Raw genomic sequence first — 16,295 nt, 5'->3', positions numbered from 1 at the left:
TGTTATTTTGGATTTGCTTTTTCTTTTTCCTAAGATTTGGTTCTTGAAAATCTGTAGTCAGCTTTCACAGAGCTTTAAAAAAAATATAACCCATGGAAATGAAAAACTTGTGCACTAATAATTACTGCTACAGTATAAAGATTCTGTTGTGAGCTTTTGAGTTTTCACATATAAAGATTATACCAATACTTGTAAATCCCAGAAAAATGCTCATTTTAAAATTTGAATTCTAGTACACTGTTGATTGTAGTACAAATTTACATAGACATTATGAACCTAATCCTTTTAAACTGGCTTTGTACATTAAGCACATTTTTATAACTGTAAATTTAATAGTTCCATTTTAAAAAGTTATGCTTCAATACAAGGTTGATGTTGACCTTACACGAAACAGGATATAATTCTTTGCATCTCTTACTGATAAACAGGGAGACAGAATCCTGTTGCATGCATTTTTTTTTTCCTTAAGTACCATACAACTCTTTAGTTTGTTACTAAAAACACAAAAAAACCCAAAACAGTTTAGGAAGAGTATTAGTTGACAGCACACATTTCACTAGGCTTCAGTCGTATTCCTATGTTTAGAGATATAGCAATGGGCAAAACCCTGTTTCCTTTGAAGACAATGTTTTAAAAAAAAATATTTCAATACTAGATCGAAAAGGAGCTGTATCTTTTCTTACAATAATTGGATATTGATCACTGTAGTTTGAAATTGTGAGAATTTATCCCAAACTAGTCAGATAGTCTTCAGAGCATCTTACCAGAGAAGCAAAAAGAATCTACTGTACAAAGATGCTTGCCTCAAGCAGTAGTGCAAAGTTACACTGCCCCAGTATCGAATGCTCCTCGAGAGCTAGCAGTTTGTGCACAGAAAACGATGTGACACCTTACCTTCCAAATATTCTTTATATAACATTAAAGGAAAGTTCCCCATAACACCAGGCAATAAAAGTATTCATAATAATTCATCAATCAGTGAAAAGCAGTAATAATTTGAGAACAAGTGCCATCTACTACATGGTATCCCGTTTTTTTTAAATATCATAGCTGAGCAACGTATGAGTAGTTCCACTGGAACACCCACTTAAAATCCTCCATCCCATCCAGATAAGCAATGAACCTTTAGTAAAAAGGATGGTGAAGACTGACCTGAACACCAAACAGACTGTACATTCAACTAGAGTCTGGGGAGAAAAGGGAACTATAGTTTCCCATTGAGTGGCAGAACATACACAGTGTCAGCTACTAAACTGACTGCTCACCTGAGGTACTGCAGTGCAAGGGGCCTGTATAGAAAGTAGAATGGGAGGAGCTGCCCGAAAAATCAGACTGCTGCAATCATTGATCACTGCTATATAGTGCTCCAGGTAGAAAATTTGATCTTAGCTGCTAAACCCAGCACTAAAATCCACCAGTAGAGATCCCGCTACATATTTTACCTGAGAAACAGAGGAAAAACTCAGAGGCAGTTCTGAATAACTTCATAATGTAGCTTGTCTCTAAAAACCTACACAAAGGTATTTTTAGCGTAATTAAAATAGGACAATCATATTTTCCCCCAAATATCTTTATAAAGAATATATAAGTGCATAATTAGAAAAATCCCTCCTTAGATACAGTTAAAAACATATCCTGCCCTTGATATCATTTAATTTTGGTAAAATCCTATGCTCTGTTTTATGTAATTTTTTTTTTTAGCAGTGATAAGTAACTATACATCATCATATCACCAAAAGTGTAGATATGTGGTATATCCTACTTGCAGCCAAAATAGCTGAATCCACCAGGCTTTACACTGAGATAAGATTTTCAGCAACCTGACTGGGGCTATGCATTGCTTTTTTATGGTTACAAAAAAGATTCTGATAATGTAGACCAGCTCATCTCTGAATTTATTAACATACAATTTTATTATTTTTTCCTTTCATGTCCAAATCAGAACTGCAAACGGAATCCACAGCTGTATTCTTTCAACAAATTTATATTTTCTTACCCATATAAAAACATAACCTAGAAATCCCCAACTCCTTTCATGTAAGTTGCCAGCTTTAAAAAAAAAAAGGGGGGGGGGGGGGGGAGGGAGAAAGAACATAAGAAAATAAGATATATATCAAACTGTTTAACACTGTTTACAGATCTTGGTAGTTGGGGTAATAAGATACAGTATGTGGATTATTTAGCAATAGCTTTTCAAATACATAATATTTATACACCTTCTTATTTAATCAATACCAGTACTCCTGTATGATCATTGCCAATATGTATGATAAACTCTTTTCAAAGTATAACTGTTTAATTGTAAATAAAACAATTCACTAGTTCTTTGGCATCAGAAGAATCATACAGCTGCAATTGTTCCATTGTGGCGAGAACGAGACCTTTCCAAAGTTCCTCCTCTGTTATCTGTAATACAAAGAGAAGAAAAAACAAATCACCATAAGATTTGAAACATGGATAATGCAATGTCAAGAGGTTTTCAAACAGCCCTGAAAATAATTTCAAATTATATGTAAATAAGTAACTAGGAGACTGGATCAGAGAAGTTTCACACTGCAGCTGCCAGACTGAGTTCAAGAGTTCTGCAATCAGCAATAAATTACTTTCTTGATCAGAGAAGCTGGGTGATAAAAGCATTAGGAGAATCCTGAAACACAGTCCCCTTGGAAACAGCACGCAATAATTAAAATTCTGGGTAAAAATCTTGTTTATAAACAATTTATGCACAGAAGCTCTGGAAAATTACATTTCAAGTTTCATGAGAATGTACTGACCACTGTGGTGGTGAAAAGCCTACAAGTATAAAAGCGCTAACACCGTTCACTATAATTTGGTACAGAGTTAAAAATAGAATAGTTAAATCAGCCACTTCCTAAGCATTTCCTGATTGTGCAATGTGACCAACTTTTAGTATAAAATATTACACAGTAATTATTGCAATGAATAATAAATATGTCTCTATGACAGGAAAACAATCATGAAGTACCAGCCACATTCCTAAATGCCTTTAAAATAAAACTTTAAAGTGATGAATATACACATGCACACACACAAAAAGGGGCAGAAAATTAACCCCCACTTAGTTTTCTGGAGGTTTTGTTCTTTCTTTTTTAAAATGTGGTCCTTCCACGCAAATTTTTTCTTTTTCTTTTTTTTTTGGTGACTGCTGACTTTTGACCTAGCCTTTTCTATTCTCTCATGTCATATTCAGGTGGGGTGGACAAGATGACCTCCAGAATTACCTTCCAACCTCAGCCATTTTGTGATTCTGTTCTAAGCTAACAAAGCCAGAAATGGTCCAAGCACATTAAATAAGATTCTGGAGAAGACAAAGAAAGTCATCTCTGCGATCTGTTTCTGGACAAAGAACAGAGGATGCCTGTGGAAACCGCATGGGCTCTGCAAAGTCAGCCTTCCTTTTCCCTGTTCAATGAAAGTGTCTCCAATGCTACAGGGAATTAACGGCTCCTTTAGCAAGATTATTAGTTCTTTTTATAGTTCTGCCTTGCCTCCTTTTCCTAATGAATCTATCCATGCATAAAGTATTCAAATTACCCTAAGTCAATCTGTTTTCCCCGGGAATAAATCTCTACACTGGTTGCAGTGTCACTAGGCACTGGAAATTAAAGCACAAAAATGCTGTCTAGAACCCAAGAAGGAGAGTCATCAACTCAAATGTGCTGCTGTTCCTCTGTAACAGTGAATAGTAAAGAGTCTAGTGATACTTGCTCTCAGTAGGGGGAAGTGCCTTCACCAGTAGACTATTTCTTGATATAATTTCAAGATTGTCAACTGTACAGGTTGAAAAACAGATTAAGAGAGTGTAAGAACAGTTGATTTCTTCATACTTGGGGGCTTTTTCAATTTTTCTCTTTTCTGTTTTTTTTTCATCACAGTAGAGACAAACATTTTCTGCAAATGACAGTTCAGATTCTCCTGTAGTTGCACAACTGAGCTGGGACTTAAATAAAACACAAACAAAATTGTAAAAAAACAGAAGCATTATCATTTCCTTCTTCAGCTGATGACAAACGAAGTATTTTCCCAATTATTAAAAGTAATCTATTCTTTTAAATTACTTCCAGTTTTTAAATTGAAGTAATTATATTTTCTAGAGATAGGGATACAAAATCTGAAAGATTCAAGAGAGACTGGAAAGAACCACAAGGTTCTAATCAGGAAACTGGGATACAGTGATTCAGTTATTACCAATAAGAAACAATGTCAGCATTTGCAAGAGATTTTCTGCAAATCGTAGAGCGCTTCATAGTGATTCTCACTAAAACAAAAGCAAGTAGGATATAAATTACACTTTGATAGAATTTTCAGCTCATTATAAAAAAGGGATGGGAGGATTAGATTTAGTTACTATCAACATGAAAGCTTTAACATATCTGAAAATTTTGGGGTTAATATAAAGTATTTCTTGTTCTTTACAAAGAGACCTATTTTATTCAACAGTGAATCTGCAAGCAACTTTGTGTGTGTGTGCATATTTACACCTGGTTTCAAAAAGAAGCATTAATATGTGTACATACATATATACATACACATAAAGAAATGACTCATTTCTTCACTAGATGTAAAATGTGCTTGTATATGTATAAACATGTTCGTTAGGTTAAAACAAAGGGTTTCATATTAGGATCTGAAACTGGATTGGGCTGGTATTTCAGTGACTCAAGCAAAAATTTTAAAAAAATCATGACATTTATAACACTTTCAACATACACATTCAGTTATCTCCAACAGCTGTATTTACTTTTTTTTATGTTACAGACCATATTGAATACAACACAAAGCAAGACTGACTTATAAACATGACTACGGCTATTCTAACATAAAACTACGTATAACATCCATAAATGCTAAAACTATTCACTTGTATTGTGAGGAGTGGGGTGGGGAGGGAGTAATAAAAGGCAGTAGCAGTAATCTAAAAGTATTTATAATTAAGCCAAAAATCATTGCCAAAAGGCTCAGGTGTACACTTTAGAAGCATGTAAAAATGACTAGAAAACACGATAATAGTTTCTTTGTGTTATCAGTCGCCTTCTGGGTAACCCATCTACCTATGCAGATGAAAACTTTGTTTCTTACTTTAATGTCAGAAGTCCATCTCTTTTTAAAGTAGGCCAATTAAGAAGCATCCGCAATGCTCATATTACAGAGCAAAAAAAGGTAGAGCAATGAAGGATTAAAAGGGAAAACAAAGCATATTTTTATATCATAAAATAATCATATTTTAGCTAGCTGGATCAAATTCAAATGAAGTAAATATACAATTAAATACTGAGAAATCAAATCAGTAGTTCCTTTTTAGTATATATAATACTGGAACATAATCTTGACCATGCAAACTTTACAACTCCGCTGGAAGAAACACATGGACTTTTTTATAGTAACAATTACTTGCTCAAGTCTTTTTGCACTCAATATAGTACCGAGATGGGAATAAATAATATCTACAACATACAAGATATTTGTAGAAGTGCTTTTGATACAAACACATCATTCACCACATAATATGAATCTACTGATGTAAAAAAAAAAAAGCAAAACCACAATAAGGTTAGTGTATAAGTACAATAAATATATGCCATGGAGACAACAAAAAAATTCTAAACAGTGATTTTTAGATAATGTATTTTAATTTTATGGAATTTGACAACTTCACCCTTAAGAGTTCTCCCTTATACTCTGTACGTATAAAGCATTAGAAATTACAATCAATTAAAACCACATTGGTAAGGGAGATGAAAACATTTTTGCAAGAACTATACTCTGCAAAATGTATTTTTTGTTTCCTTAATGCTCCTTCATTAGTTCTGTTATTAAAAGAGAAGTCTCAATAGCTGCAACAGATTAATTTACTCAGTAGCTTGTTATCAGCATAAAACTCAGTTATATTAGAAGAAAAATAAAAGATATTTTGCAGAACTTCAATACTAAGATTAAGAGACTTTTCCATTTCGCTTTCTTCTTATCCACTCTTCCAGGTAGTAACTTTCTGCTCTCCTAATTATAAACCTTACTTTTTATGAGCAATCAATGCTAGTAATAATATAAATATTGTGCAATTGCATGGACTAGTCATGAGACTGAGATATCTGATAATAGAAAAAGACAGACTGTACAAAACCATACCTCAAAGGTACTCAATTGGAATTTGTATTTCCTGTAACAACCACAAAAAATGTTCTCTTTGACATGCCTTATATGAAAATTATAAATGTATTATAAATTGTTACCTTGGGCTTGGTACCTTAGTTGACTAACTCCCCAGGATTAACTATTTTTTTCCCAGTCAGTTAAAGCATTAAAAGTGTTTCTTTGTGCCTTAATTACAGCAGTCAATTCAAACACTAGACCGATTTTGAAATCTTGTTTCCTTGCAGACTTTCTTAGAGTGCTCATCAGGAGACTAAGTTCCTCCCAAATGTAAATAACTACAGCACCCCTAGATTAGCATTAAAAACCCACCAAGAACAATCACCCAAAACCACACAAAAACCCCACAAAACCAACAACCAAACATGACTGGTGCAGACACCTACTTTTTGCCCTTTTTTTAAAACAAAAGGTTGAAACATTAATCTGTATGCAGAACACGAAGCACCTAAATGTTGTAGGAAAACGGGCTAAAAAAAAAATACTGGGGTTTTCATGAATGAGTACTACCAGAACTATTTTGCCGTCTTCAAAGACAGTGGTCACAGGACCCTCATACCTGAACAACACGTATTTTAAAGAATGTCTTAGTTAATTAATAAATGCTATGTTAATCACATTAATAAGAGCTTAAAATAGTGCCAAAGTGTTGAATCTGGAAGAGGGGTAGTGTACAGCATTGGGCGCTCAGCTAGCAACTGTTGTGCTGGAGCACACGCTGGAGGGCATGAGCCTCAGTAAGGAGAACTCTGAAATGCCGATTTATTTAAAAAGCTCACACCGTTAATTTGCACAATCACTACATCTTTTTTCATTTTTTTATTCTTTTTTTTTTTTAAACTTTTTTTCCCCTCCTGACGAACCACCCCAAGGTGAAAGAATTAACCTTCCCATAGCTGACAATAACAAAAGGTGTTTAATGCTCAAAGAAGGTATCAGATTGAGTTGACTTGAAAATGACCATATGAAGAAGGTAGAACACTCAGCAATGAATAAAATATTTAAAATGTCATCTTTTTGAAATAATTTTGACTATGCAAAAGATGCAGAAATGCATGTTATAAGGGAATTTGTATGGCCTATGCCTTTTGGAATCAATAAAAGCATTTACATCAAATATTTATTTATTCATTCATGTACAATTTTGTTCGATGGGAAATCCTACTGAAACACATCTTGTTTTCATGAGCAACCCAAGGGAAAATACTCATACAGTCCCAGATACTTCAGCAAGCACCTCAAACATGTATAACATGGAAAACGATCAGAAGAGAGAGATAATTTCCTTTAAGTGCGGAATGATTACAGAAAAAGTAAGCTCATCATTTAAGAATGTTTTAAATGGATAAACTGTCACAACAGATGATAATTCCAAGGAACAAACACTGCATCTGTGATATTGATGACATCAGCATTTCTTCTTTAGAAAAAGGTGGAAATCTGAATTGCACTTTACAAGTGTCACTTTTTTTTCTGACAGAGATAACCATGTATGTTCTATATAGTGTCATTGATTAAAACTGGGACAAGTTAGAATACATTTAAATCACTGTAGCTTGGGTAGCCTCTAGTTTTCTCCTTGAACCATCTATGCATAGGGAAAGCTGAAGCCAAGTTACGCTGTCATTTGATGTAACAGCATATTATCAATTGCTTTAAAGAGCAACCCATGACAAGAATTAACTTTGTTATTTTTCTTTATTGACTGCATGCACCTTCATCAGCTTAGCTTACCAACAATGAAAGGTAAATCTTTTTGGAAATTGGAATTGATAGAACATAAGACAGAAGCAGAATCGATATATATATTGTAAGACAGCAGGGAAGCCCATCAATCTCCAGCACCTCTTTAACAGCTACAGCTGAACACTGTTCTCTATATTGCCTGGCCTGTACCTATGATATTATTAGAGAATACCAACTGAGAAATAAGCTAGTCAAGGAAATTAAGAGCTTCAAAACTGTTGTCAAGTGTCTAGAACAAAATCCTTTTGAGAAACAGCACCTTGAGAGAAAATGGCTCTCCTAACCTCAATTCCGTTAAGATTCAGTCCATCTCTGTGAGGTTTGATTTCAAATTGATCCTTCAAAATGTGTGGCTTATATAAAAAAAATAGCAGTGAGGTAAAAATCAGTTATGGGAGAAATGCAGCCAAAATAACACCTCAGAAAGAACTCTCTGAAACAGACAGCACTTTCCGAAAGAACTTTATTGCAAATAGATGAAACAAGCAAATAAAAGTTTTCTAACTGGGTTAAGGGAACTGTGCAGTTAATATGTTTTCTTTTAATCTTTTAGTATTTTAAACACACTTATTTCAACCTCAACAGGCACCCTACACATGCCTGGCAAAATCTGAACTAGACTCTTTATAACCATCACACTGGGTCATTTTACATTCATTCGGATTTGATATTTTTGTAACTAAAAATGAGAAAAGATCAAATGATACGACATCCCTGTTCTCAGCTTTTTTTTCCTAAACAGAACCTCAAATTCTTGACAAACTTAAATGACAACTAAAATGGTTATTTTAGCATCAATTTCAAAGAAAACATTGAGATTTCAAGCAAACCCTGTAGCTGCGAGGTCAAATTCTATAAAGCCCGTTTTATTTTGGTTTAGGTCCAACCCCAGACTTCCATGTGAAAGCTGAGTGATAACCTGAGCATATACACAGTATATGTTGTTATGATGGAGAAAAAAAAACTTACCCTTAGGCCAAAGAAATAGCAGGGGGTTTTTTGTTTGTTTGTTTTTTAAAGCCCTCAAAACCAGATAGCACATATAAACAGCCCAAACACGTTAATTATAAAGGTATCGTGTTGATCTTATAATAATTTAAAAATTATGTTCTTGACCTGGTTAGTGGGATGTTTACCAATATATTGATACGTAAGAAAAGGTGCTGAAGAATAAGAAAAGGTGTTAGAAGAAATAAAGAGGAAGAAAAGGGGTTTATGTAGCTATTAAGATGATTTCTAGGATAGGAAGAAAAAGCATTAAGGACAACTGTAACAGACTTAAAAGGACATGTCTCAAGACTGAATGGTGCCTCCTCAGAAAAAAGCAAACACACACAGCTCCCGAGTTATCTGCAGAAGTCAGGAGTGCAAAAATTACCATCTCAACATAGTAAGCCTTAAGGTAAGATAGATTTGTAGATAAATATGTATGCCGTTTTAAAATATTTGCTTCAAAAGTGTTAGCAATTTAGGTAACACACAGTACCCTCGTTTTAAGAAGGTTCCCAGACCAGCCTATGTGCACAATTTCTCATTGAGAACATATGTGGATGTTTGGATTCTTTTTAGCTTGCTAAATAAAAGTTGTTAATATCCAGAAGCACTGTAGTACAGAGCCAGGTCTAAAATACAGAGAGCTAAAAGATTTAAGTCCTGACACAAAGGGGTTTCACTCAGATTAAAAGGGAACAAAGACATGTCTCTAATCTTACTGCTGCCACTCAGACCTAGCTTGCAGGGCACCGTTGATTGTAGCCTTTGAGTTGTATGAAAATGCAGAACATCAGTAGAAAAAACATTTATTTATGTTCTATGTGTTATACATAAAAATGCTTTAAAAATGAATAATGTGAGAAGTTTTAATGTTAAATGGCATGTGTGATGACATTTACCAGCTCAGCGCAATCCAGCTGTGACCACAGTCAATACAGTACAGGAACACAATAAAAGTAACACTTTTGCAACCAAAATCTAGGATGTTGTCCATCTGTATCACAATTCCATTAAGCAAATAAATACTTATCCTATTTAGAGCTGAAGAAAATCTAAGAAAGTTAAGTATTTATAGAATAAAAAAGGATTTGTAAACCCTATTTCAAGTAATCAGTTTAAAATAAATTTTACTATTGCTTACTCCAGGCCTTAAAGATTTAAAAAAAAAAAAAGAATTGGCCCAATAAGCTAAGGTTCCTCAAACCTTTAAATGATCTATTTAATATTTTAATTTGACTTTGCTTTCTTTGTCAATAGTACCACTTGGGATATGCATTGAAAGCTCTTCCACAAGAGTTGCAATGGAAAAGCCGTAGTTTGAGACAACACATAGCTGCCTCAGGGGTTACAAGACAAATCAATCTATTTTTCTCCTTTCCTCCAAGGGTAATTGGCCTTTAAAATTACAGAGGAAAATAGGCCTTCATGTCAGTGCAATGCAGGCACATATACAGCCATTTTCCATTTCTTTTTCAGTTTGAATTCTCAGCTGAGAACTGAACTTATAAAGGTGGTAAAATAAAAAGAAGATGAAGAGGAACGATTGCATCGGTTCAAATCCTCTCCAGTAACAAGCAGCACTGTGACCAGCATTTGAGTCTGGAATTTACTGAAACCTCCTATGAATAGCTGTCATTTTCCTAGTCAGTATTTTTTTATTCTTGTTTGTGATAAAATTTACTTGAATTTCTGTTCTGCCCCAGCCTGTACCACCGGCATTCATGGAGATTTGCCACAGAATTTAGTTAAACTGAGAAGTTATAATTATTACTTCATTTCTCATACAATCTCATAAAATAATGCTGATTTTTCCTCATCCTTATGAAATTGCCTTTTTCAAGCGGCAATCATGGCTATCAGTATCCCTACAATCCTTATGCTGTGCTACAAACACAATCATGTATAAACTCAGTTTCAGACTTTGAATACTGTTAAATTGTATACAGTAAGTTTTAACTTGGCTAATAAGTTGTTTCAAAGCAGTGAAACTCAGACGATAGTCTTCATATTTTTCTGGTTGTGATTAAATGTGATTTGTAATACATCACTCATATCATACCTCTAGTATGAAATTCTCATGCTAAAATATTTTCCAGCACATAAAGATGAGTAATCAGCTAAACTACAACTGGTACACAAAACCACCAACAACAAAGTTGAAAAAAGTCAAAACAACGTAGTCTTTTAAAAACAGTACTAAAATTCCCTTGAAACAGAGTATTGAAAGTGTACCACTAAACCTTTAATGTGAACTTGCTCACTGGGAGTGCGTATACAGGTGTAAAGCAATTATTAGATTTGATATCTGAATGAACTCAGGTTCCCATTAGAGCTTGAATGCTTCAATGACCCTATTATTTTCCTTCCAATGCTCCCAGACCTGATCAACTTAATTATTCTGACTAGTGAAACATTTAGGACATGAATGTATGATTTGTTTTAAACCAAATGAGACGACTGAAAGTACTTCATAAAATAACACAAAAAAAGAACAAGATACGTGATGTCATGTGTCAAATCCTGGAAGAAGGTCAGGTCTAAGTAACAGTAACAAAGAAACAGAAAAAGAGATCCACTGCAATAAAATGACATTTATTCAGATATTTTCCCTTGAACTTCTAATTTGTAACCTTTATTGCATCTCATGTACAGTGCAAAAGGTAAATCTTATGAATCAGAAGGGCGAAACAAATTTCAGAGAGTAAACTAGGTCTGCTTCCGTAAGGAAAAAACCCAAACCTCAAAACACAGAGAATGTGTCTCTCCTTTCATGACTACACACACACTTTTAGCAGTTGTCCAAAAGTAAAATTAGATCCATTTCATGTCAGAGAGGACATATTTGCTGATGTAAAAGATGTGTTTCCCTATTTTAATTGTACCTACTATTGTACCCTTAAGGAAAAGTGTGTGACATTGCAAAAATATGTATCCACATTTTGAACAGATTTGGTCTGATGGTAATAAACCATACTCTTAATAAATAATTTAATTTAAAATGGCTTCCAAAATGTCCTATTCCCAGCTCCCCTACTAACACTACTGCTCCTACAATTTGTATTTGCTTTGAAAGTAAGTTGACTGTAAGGTTACGAACAGGACAAAGAAATAAAGACAGTAATAGGTTCTGAACTTCAAGTATACAAGCAGCCATAAAGTTAGCATCTTCTCATCCAAATGCATTTGTCCTTAAAAAGAATCAAACTGACATCAACGTGGTCCCCTTGCCCCTTGCCTCCTTTCACTAATGATATGTAATGGCTGCTGAGCCTGCAATAAACGTGTTTATGTCCAGCTAGATTGCCATCATTTTACAATCTAATCTGATACTTTTAAGAAAGAAGAAAGTCACAAGAGACCAGCACCAGCTTGTGCTGAAGGCATTTCTTGACATCAGCCTTCACTTCGCACTTCAAATGGAAGTATTAGATTTGACAAAACATACAGAAAGTCAAGAGAGAAGGCTCTTCACCTCTTCTCCTTAACTGCCTGATAGAAGTCAATACCAATTCCTTTACAAAGTTACAATCAAAACCTGCCAGATGAAAGTCAAAGGGGAAGCTTTCTAGCTATTCCTTACAATATTTTATTAAAGAGTGGTGTAAGAACGCATTTGCCTCAGTAGGATCACCCCCACCTCCACTTCTCATTTTTATCAGTTAGCAGTTTAAATACTGGAAGTCACATCTCCCATGCATAGATGCTTTATTCTTTGCATAGAATATGAAAGTAATGAACTCAAAGACAGGGAAAAAAGAGAAAGCTCTCTTTTCTGTAAAGGAATTTCTTTCAGAACAGGAGTTGGATGACACTCCTGAAAAGCAAGTATTTCCTGCTGTTTCATGTAAACTGACTACCATAGTTTTTCTCCATACCCAGACAATTGACAGCCCTTGTCAAAAAGCAAACAGTTTTCTTTGTAGCCTGCAAAAGTCTGTCTTCTGTATTTTTTTATTCATCAGAAACAAATTCTCTTTATATAAAAAAATAACTCCGCAATAACTTGTAGTCTACATGTAAAATGAAATATTTTAAATAATACCATAAAGGCAGACTATCCATAATTATTTTCTGATTAAATAAAATATCAGCATTTTTTATTCATGGCTAGGTTAACATTTACCATTCAGCATTTTGCAATATTTAAATGGAATTGAATATGCTATGAGAAAACTTAAAACTACATCACTCCTGTATGACTGGCTGGCACAGGCTGTAGTCTTCTGTGCCCATCTGCACCTTCATCGTGTAACATTAAAGAAAAGCTCCTGTCTGAGCCTGGCAAGATGATCTCATCACTACCTGTTACTTCTCTACACACCCCAACTGAGAATAACTAGATACTGCATGTAACTTTTACTATAAATTATTTGCAACAAAGGCATATGCAGGTTATGTGAAAGTGAAACTGTTGCTTATGAAAATAATTCATACAAGAAAGTAATTTAGACTATACATGGCAGACTGAGGTAAAATATAATAACTTTTAGGAACTTAGGAGTTGAATTTCTTTCTTGGCTGAGCACAGACAATTCCTTCATAATCAATGTGAGACCTCGGTGCTCACATAAGGTAGAATTTGACCCTTTATGTTCATATAAAGAATAAAAGTATAGAAGCAGTTCATGCTGTGAGAGGGCAACAAGTTTTCATTAAAGAGCTCAAAACAGTTTCTGTTTATTGATACTTGTATGTGAGGAGTGTCATTCTTTAAGGCTTCCTGTGCTATTTTCAGTAACAACTCTCAGATTAACGGAACACAAAAATCAACCCCTGATCACCTCATAATCCTGATCTATTTTGCTTGCAAAATCTGCCAATGTATCCCTTCCCCATCAATACAGCTCCTTCTGACATAATAGCAAGGACCTCAAAGGAAGAAGGGCAGAGGTAGTGTGGGATTACAGCACATGCATCTGTTATTCAGGTGGTTCCTAAGAACCTGCAAGTATTTTAGGACTGCCTTAAACACCCCTTTTGCAAAGACTAAGGGGACAACGATGTTTAGGTGTACTATTATTGTCTGCTTTTTCAAAACAGGCTTAAAAACTCTAGGGCTTTTTAAGACCATACACCAAAATATTACTTCCAAATGAGTCTGACTACCTAAATGAATCCCTATTTAGAAAAAAAATACAATTATGTAAATACGGATACAATTGTTCCAGAAGCAAAATACCTATAGACACATGATAACTTCTTTCTGAGGTCAAGCTTTTCTACCTTTCCCAGATGCATAACTACAAACCCTTCCTTTACTAAACAATGAGCTGTGACAGTGCTGATAGCCTGTACTATGCATTATGAAGAGGGCCCTAAAAAAAAAAAGTTATCATCTGTATTAAAAGCAAGACCAGGTCTGGCTTGAGACACTAAAGAACACATCCTAATAGTAACAAGAATATGTAGCAAGTTCTCAATGCAAGTTCTGTAAGTTTTAAACACAAATTTTACTTTATTTTAAAAGAAAAATAAACAATATAGAGCTAAGAAGTTAAGCTCTTCTAACTGACTGAGATTTCTTCATCCCACTATTTCTACCAAAAATGCTCTTGAGGTCACCAATTAACAGACGATACCTTATTACAACCCACAAGTGTTGCACTCTCTGGACAAATGTCAAAAATGGAAAACTAATTGGCATCTTTCAACCTCTCAATACCAGAACTACAAACTTCTATGAAATTACTTACCACTTACAAAAAGAGCTCCAGAGCAAGCAATGCCAAGGTTAACGTTGGTTGTCATTGGCTTTGTCAGGTAGTGATACAATCCTAATATTGCTTACACTTTTTTTTTTAAATATTCTGTTAAATGTTTGTATGTTGTCTTTTAAGCACTTTTAGTTGAAATTAACTTACACTACAATTCAAAGCTAGGTAACAGATGAATGAGTCAAACGAGAAGAATTTTCCCATGAGTTTTTAACTATTATTTTGATTCAAAAACAACTATATCCAAACGCTAATGCCAACATTCATACTATGAATAAAAACATTTTTACATACATGAATGCTATGAAAGCAAAATGATAGTAATGTGCTGACTACACCAGAAAATTAGTCCTTCCTTCATAACATCAGGCATGACCACCTTCTTTTAAGTAACATACTCATCCAAAAAGTTTCTGGCAATAGTCTATAGTCTTTTCTCCTGGAGATCTTACGTAAATATAAACAGATTCCTCTCTGCCCCTTTTGGTGTTAAACGAGTTTACTTAGTTACCTAATCTTAATTAAGATAATATAGGACTGCTGTTTATGGACACCTACCTGTTTGCTGACTTCTGCCATGCAGTCTGGCTGCTCTGCAGCTTTACTGACCCTCTTGCTTACTGAAGAACTCCAGCTATACTGTGTTGGAAAAATACGCTTCTCCAGATCCACTGAGCAGTGAGAACTGCTGTTCTACGCTTTTAAGTCTCACTTGGTTACTGCATTGTTTCTAAAGTTAAACGACTTCCTATCAATTGCTCACCATCTTCCTGTGTTCTCAGACCTCTTCAGTTATTCATTTCCTTAATACATTATCTATCAGTTATTCTTTCCTGACATACTAAACTTACACTACGTTAAAATTCTCTTTGAGATAACACTGATACCATACTCCAACTTCTGCACCGATAATTGAAAATGAGCTGCATATATAACTGTGAACAGGGGAACTGAGAACTACTGAGCAGATCTATTTAGAGCAGGAATAGAAAATCATCTGCACTTTCTCAACTCTTGCACAAGCCAGATAGCACAAATTCTAGGAAACAACGACAACCATAAGGTATCCTGTATTTCACCTTTTTGTTTAGCTAATAAAGTCACTAGATGCTTTTGTCATTTATTTATGCTTCTATCAGCAAGAATCTGAAGCACAACATGCAGCAAAGGACTGGTTAAGTATGTTCCCCCACCTGATTACATTACAGGAGAACATGATTTCCCATGACTGTACTTTCTTGGTTCCAGCAGTGAAGACCGAAAGAAAAAGGAAAGAAAAAAAAAAAGTATCTCAAATGCTTTCCCTTGCTTCATTAGTAGGAATGACAAGGTAAGCCTCATTTCTCTTACTGTTTCCTTCAAGCTCCTCTCCTATTCTCAGCCTTTTTCATCACAGAACATAAAACATAACTATTACACACACTCTTCAAATCTTTTTGGAGTCCTCCATCAACAACAACTCCACACTGAACCGACTCTACCCACACACCTGGTTTTGCTTTAATTTGTAGGTGAATCAGCTTAATTTTTACCCACTTTTCCCTCTCAGCATTTTCAGAACATGGCTATATAGCCTTTCCTCCAAAAATTTTGATTGGTATCCACAACATTAGTTAAGCATCCCACCATTCCCCATGCTGCTCCGTATCTTGGGGGGGGGGGGGGGGAGAA

At 34.8% G+C, this 16,295-nt stretch overlaps 1 protein-coding gene across 1 annotated transcript in view; it reads right to left on the bottom strand.

The window, feature by feature from the left end:
* Positions 1-1,688: 1,688 nt before the first annotated feature.
* The window catches only part of DIAPH2 (diaphanous related formin 2), a 263,767-nt gene continuing 249,160 nt past the window's right edge, over positions 1,689-16,295 (bottom strand). Inside the window, exon 28 of the mRNA XM_019472249.1 lies at positions 1,689-2,406. Within this exon, the coding sequence (XP_019327794.1) occupies positions 2,342-2,406 (65 nt within the window). The 3' untranslated portion in view covers positions 1,689-2,341. The remainder of the gene's footprint in view (positions 2,407-16,295) is intronic.

The sequence above is a fragment of the Aptenodytes forsteri genome, unplaced genomic scaffold (genome assembly GCF_000699145.1).
Source record: "Aptenodytes forsteri isolate BGI_AS27 unplaced genomic scaffold, ASM69914v1 Scaffold371, whole genome shotgun sequence".
Lineage (NCBI taxonomy): Eukaryota > Metazoa > Chordata > Aves > Sphenisciformes > Spheniscidae > Aptenodytes > Aptenodytes forsteri.
Note: the sequence above shows the minus strand (reverse complement) of the source record. Positions and strands in the feature narration are given on the sequence as shown.